The sequence below is a fragment of the Poecilia formosa genome, unplaced genomic scaffold (assembly GCF_000485575.1).
Source record: "Poecilia formosa unplaced genomic scaffold, Poecilia_formosa-5.1.2 Scaffold1146, whole genome shotgun sequence".
In the NCBI taxonomy this organism is placed as follows: Eukaryota; Metazoa; Chordata; class Actinopteri; order Cyprinodontiformes; family Poeciliidae; genus Poecilia; species Poecilia formosa.
The window spans coordinates 4560-10284 of NW_006801085.1; the positions used below are offsets into that span (position 1 = coordinate 4560).

Consider the following 5725-nt stretch of genomic DNA (forward strand, 5'->3'; position numbering starts at 1 on the left):
ATTCTTTTTTTTAATAAAATGAAATAATAGCTACTGAAAAGTACGCGGAGCATTACAAGAACAAAGAACGGCTCTCAGTGAGGCTTCAGTCCCATCAACCTTAGTAAAGATCCATCCAGAAGAATTGGATCGTTCCAGAATGTCATATTATTATATTACACTTTGGTCACAACGTTGTCCCATATATGGGACACCTCAGTCAACATCTCCACACAATTATTCAGCGCATGAGTGACAACTTTTTTTCATCACAGATGCAACATGTGTCTCTGTACAGCTAGCTTTGCTAGCATCACGTCCACAGATCTTGCCTTTCTTTAAGCTTTCCTTCCAAGTTGGACGAAGTCCCCACCGTCTGTGAAAGCAAAGCGCTGCTGATTTTACATGTCGCCATATCTATGATTTATGCAACGCTATTATACTACTAACAATTAGACAGACATCTTCTCCCGCTCAGAGGAAACCACTGCACATTTCTTGGAACTCCACGTGCGAGTAAAGGTGGAGGCGATGGATGACAACAGACACGTAAGTCATGTTATTGCTTGGATTTTACGGCGCCACCTTAAGTCCATGAACTTCCCATTTTAACGGAAAAAAAAGCGCAATGCGACTTGGATGTAACGAGTAACTTGACACTTTTGTAGAAATGTAGTGAAGTAGAAAGTACAGATACTTACTATAAAATGTAGTGGAGCAAAATTCGAAAGTATCCATTATTAAATCTACTTAAGTAAAGTACAGATACACGAAAAATGTACCTAAGTACATTTGAAGTACTGAAGTACATTTAAGTTCTTAAGTACTTAAGTGGTGGTTACTTCCCACAGTAACCACCACTGCGGGAAGTAACAAAGTAGTGGTTACTTCTCACCACTGTGTTTATAAAGTTAAAAATAGTTCTCACAGTTTTTGTGCTGCATAAAATTATAATGGCAATTGTTTTTAAGTGTTTTAAAAACTTTGGGTTTAGTAAAAATTGAACTGTTGCTTTTATAAAGTTTGTCTGAAGTTTTCCCTCCAAAATGTGTTTGTTGGCTGCAGGGATCTGACTGTGACTGTGTACCATACCCAGGGGCGCCGCCAGGAATCGTGGGCCCCCTGACAAAAAAATTTGTTTGGGCCCCCCTGCGCAGCTGCTGTTACAATTTTTTGAGTCTATTTGACCCATAAAGAAGCGTCACAGTTTTAAAGGCCTGCATCTGCCTTGCTTTCTTTGGTTCAACACTGATAATTAGCACAATAATTACTGGTCATGAATTTAACATCCAACAGTCCACATCCAGTGTGCAAGTAGGTTGCTTACATTTTTTCTGTTAGTTTTAATGAAATGTCTCTCCCCATGAGCAACAGTCAAAAGCAACGTGTAACTACACATAAAGCAATCCAGACTTCTCAAAAATGCTATGTAGTTGCATTTTATTCAAGCTGCAGTAGATAACTTTAATAAAAAAATATATGTTTTTTCCATAGTTGTTAAAGCAGCAGTAGCAGTTTGTTATGAGACAGATAATCTGTGAAAACAATCGATCTCCTCCATCTCCTTCCTGAATTACTATTACTGGTTAAAGCAATGCACCGTTCTGACCAAAACAACCAGGCAGAACCAGTAGGACGCTCTTAGTGCTGTCAATTAGCCTCATTCACTCACTGCTAAATATGCTAATGGTGGAGAAACAACTTATCATTACAAGAAACCGTTTATCTGCCATCATTGGTAGCTATGCTAACTAAACACTGAACACTGTACTATTATAGGTCCTTTATGCATTCTTTTGCATAAAGTAAGAATTTTGAGTTTTACATTATATTTTAGATTTTTATTTGTATTATTTTGTATTATGTATTAACATATTTCACTGATGCTGATTTCTACACGATTTTATTTTTCTTTATTCCACTTGCTAATATAAAAAAGCAGAAGCTGCTGGGATCTGACTGTGACTGTGTACCATACCCGATCGTTAATTGTGTCTCACACTGTCTTGAATAAACTGACGCAGATCCTGATTCCAGTGTGATTGACCCTTTTCACAACCGTTACGCCAGGTAGGTGTAAGCTTCCCCCTCCCGGACTCTCACACACACCTCCTGCATGAAACGCTGCCTCTTCATGAGGAACATTCCCTCACTTTCTTACCGGCAGCAACTAATCTGAACTCTTCTTCAATCTGTCCCTCGTCACGTCTCTCTCATCATCCTCCGCTGACAATAATAAATCCCCTGAATAGTTAATTCTACCTCCTTCTCTGCTCCTCAATATGCTGCAGCAGTAAACGTTTGTGTGGTAATTAACATATCGGATAGTTTGACACGTTTTTCTGAATTGGCTTATGCGCTTTTTAGCTTTTGTTGTCGTACTTTTTCTGGCCCGCCCCTTCTTGTCCGTTCACTTTTCGCTCTATGTATAACCTTAGAGGGCCAAGGAGGACTGAGGGATTTCATTGGATAAGCAGCCTCAATGTCCATCAATGAAATCACCCAATGGGCTTTCAAGGTCGATAAAAATTATATGTTATATACCTTTTTTTTGTTCAATTATGACAGCTTAGGGCCGCCAGATAAGGACAGTAAATATATCAGTCTGTAAACCAGACGGTCACTCCTTATCCTGACATAAGACACGGTACTGCGACTGTCACCGCGAGTCGCGACGCACCTCAAAGCCCCGGTACCACCTGCTCTCTGTTCGCTCTGCTTCTCCTTTACGTTACTACCAAGCGGGTTAAAGCCGCTGCTGACGGGATCTGGGCTGGAGGTGAGCGGCTGTAAATAGAAGTTATTGCAGAACCTCAAGTGTTAAAGGAAGACTCGGCCCATAGCAATTAGAGTTCACAAATCAAACATCAGAGAAAATACTGTAGCAATAATTAGAACTGCAGCATAAAGCCAAACATGCTACAATTAAATGAATCAAAATGTCCCCAAAGCATCAGCGGCCTGGTGTAGGGATCACCGGGGGATTCCTGGTAGATTCCAGAGATGCGCATCGCAGCAGCTGTTCATGCAGGGCCGGACCAAGGTAATATGGGGCCTTAGACAGAACCCTCCTGCCCCCCGAAACCCTTCCTACTAAGAACCTCAGCATCACTGACGTTTAAATATAGATAAGGTGAAGTCTGTGAGAGGGAGACCAGGTTTATTGGCCGAGTTTAAAATCAATCAGTGACCTGGTCTCCCTCTCACAGACTTCACTTTGGTTGTTTGCTGTGATGTATTTGTGAACAAACCCCACTCAAACACAAAGGTTACACCATATTGTAGCCATGGTAACGCAACAAACTATCAAGATGATTCTTTAAACTTTTGCAAAGTAAACTTTCTAATTAAATCCTAAATGTACATTTTCTTTTTCTCAGGTGAATGCATTAAATAAAATTCAATAACACTGTCATTCTCTATAAATGAATGCTATAGGTTTAGATCTATGGTCTGTATTACAATTAAACTATTTCCAGCCGCTACTGAGATTTCTTTGCCTTGATATCCCAGTCTTACAATTCTAGATCTCAGAGGTGCTAACATTAAAAAATTATGTAGAGTTAACCCCTTTGAGCTTTTTAGATCTATAAAGCAGTCTGCAGTCAAGTTGTTGTAGAGGTTAAATAGATATTATTAGGGCTTAATTAGTAAAATGGCAGCAAATTAACCCTGTTTAACAGCTACAGTCTCAGTTCAACTCAGTCCTCCAGGACTGTCAGCAGCAGAAACAGTAACACTATACCTGTTGGGGAAAATATACTACATTTGCTTTGCATTGTCCCCACATGATGGCAATGATATAGTAGGATCCAATTAAATTATTAATTAATATGGGTTGTTGCTATGTTGTTGTACGGTGTTTTAAGATCTTGTTCAATGTGCCCTTTTTTTAACTTTGAGCCCCCTCCCCCTCAAAAGGTCTCTGCATGACCCTACTGACATTTGTTGCACTTTTCCTGAGCATCGCGCTAAATACTGCAGGTGAAACAGTTAAATCTAGTAGAAACATTTGCCAAAAGAGTAGAAATTAATCAAACATTGTTCCTTCACCTTCTCCTCCTGTGGAAGTCTCAGACACACCACCTGAACCTGTTAATCTTCATCCTCCACCTCCCATGTATCACACGGGTAGGCTTTGCTTTATTTAGAATTTGTAAAAAAAATAAAAATAAATAAAATAAAAGTCAGCTGTGTTAGTGGGCCATGCCCATAATGTGCATGTGCCGTATTTGTATGGTTTAGGTACGTGCTGGTTTTGTGTGACACGCACACAATGCCCGTGAGGTTTGGTTGTGTTTTTGCGGGTCAGGTGCAGTGATAGTTTTGTGCGTACATACCCTCCGATAATATCCTGCAGGCTCAATGTGCTTTTTTTTTTAACCCCCTACGGTGCGGAGCAGGCGCTGACATATTGATGGGAAACTGACTTAAACCTGTTACAACAACGTAAAAAGTCCCCTTAGTCTTTTGTTTGACTTGAGCTTTTATATGTTTTCTTTTCTGTATCTAAAATGGACTGGTGACCTCTCCGCAATGTACCTCGCCTCTCACCCACTGACCACTAGAGATAGATACCAGCACCCCTCACAACCCCACAAGAGATAAGTGTGTAAGATAAATACACAGAGCTGTGTATTTAGTTGGGCTACCCTTCTTGTGAAGCAATTTGTGAAATCAGTGAAAAAATGTTATATGAATAATTTTTCCATCAACTTACCTTTAAACTTGTGAAAGACAGCCCAGAGCTCAGCAATGTCAGTGGCAAAAGTGATGTCTGTATCAAGAACAATGACCCTGCGCAGATTCATGGGTAGCGTCTTGGTGAGGACCAGTTTCATTAGTCCGTAGATACCAGAGTAGTGTTTATTAGGTATCCATGACACTTCAGACTGAAACAACAGAGCAAAGACCATCACTTCCATAAGGACCAAAGAGTACAGAGCTCAGACTTTGTCAGAAGAAAAACACAGATACAGTACAGACTGGTAAAAGTGATCGTGCTCCACTGAGAATTTCTGAAGAAAGTTGGGAATTGCTTAAGTATGAGGATTTTTTTTCTCACCTTAAGCTCATCTGCATCATAGAAGTTCACCCTGACAGCAGGGACCATCCAAGAATGAAACAAATAGGAAAGAATCTGCTTTGCAATAGAGTCTGTGATGAAATGGAAATGAAGAGCATTCCGTCTGAAGACACAAGAATACAACAAAATACTAATAATCATTTTCTGCAGAACACTAAAAAAGAAACCAGACAGAAAAGAGTCAAGAGTCTTTGATTTCAAAGTTTTAATAATATCCCAATCCCACATCTTCACACCTCATCACAGAGGGATTTGAATTGCATCTATTTAAAGTAGTAACTTAGGTCAATCAGTACACCCAGCCAACCCTCCATCTCCCACTCCAGCCCAGAAAGGTGCCCTGGCTCTCTGGTCTGACAGAGGTTCTCCTAACACTGTGATATGATATCATCAAAGATCTATCAGACTGTCCTGACTGGTCATTCTTTTTTCATATATCCTAACCCTACCCTGGGAGTAGTGATGGACTCTGTCCTGAATCTTCAGAGTCACATTAAGACAGTCACAAATTTAGCCTTCTATCACCTGAAGAAAATCTCCAGGATTAGAGGACTTATGTCTCAGCATGATCTAGAGCAGAGGTTCCCAAACTGTGGGGCGCGCCCCCTAGGGGGGGCGCCGTGTCATTGCAGGGGGGGCGCAGGAAGCCATCAGGATGAA

At 40.6% G+C, this 5725-nt stretch overlaps 1 protein-coding gene across 1 annotated transcript in view; it reads right to left on the reverse strand.

Moving 5' to 3' along the window:
* Positions 1–4352: 4352 nt before the first annotated feature.
* The window catches only part of LOC103132589 (glycosyltransferase-like protein LARGE1), an 11216-nt gene continuing 9843 nt past the window's right edge, over positions 4353–5725 (reverse strand). Inside the window, exons 5-6 of the mRNA XM_007544405.2 lie at positions 5045–5168; positions 4353–4871 (exon numbers count right to left, since the gene is read on the reverse strand). Of these exons, the coding sequence (XP_007544467.1) occupies positions 4671–4871; positions 5045–5168 (325 nt within the window). The 3' untranslated portion in view covers positions 4353–4670. The remainder of the gene's footprint in view (positions 4872–5044; positions 5169–5725) is intronic.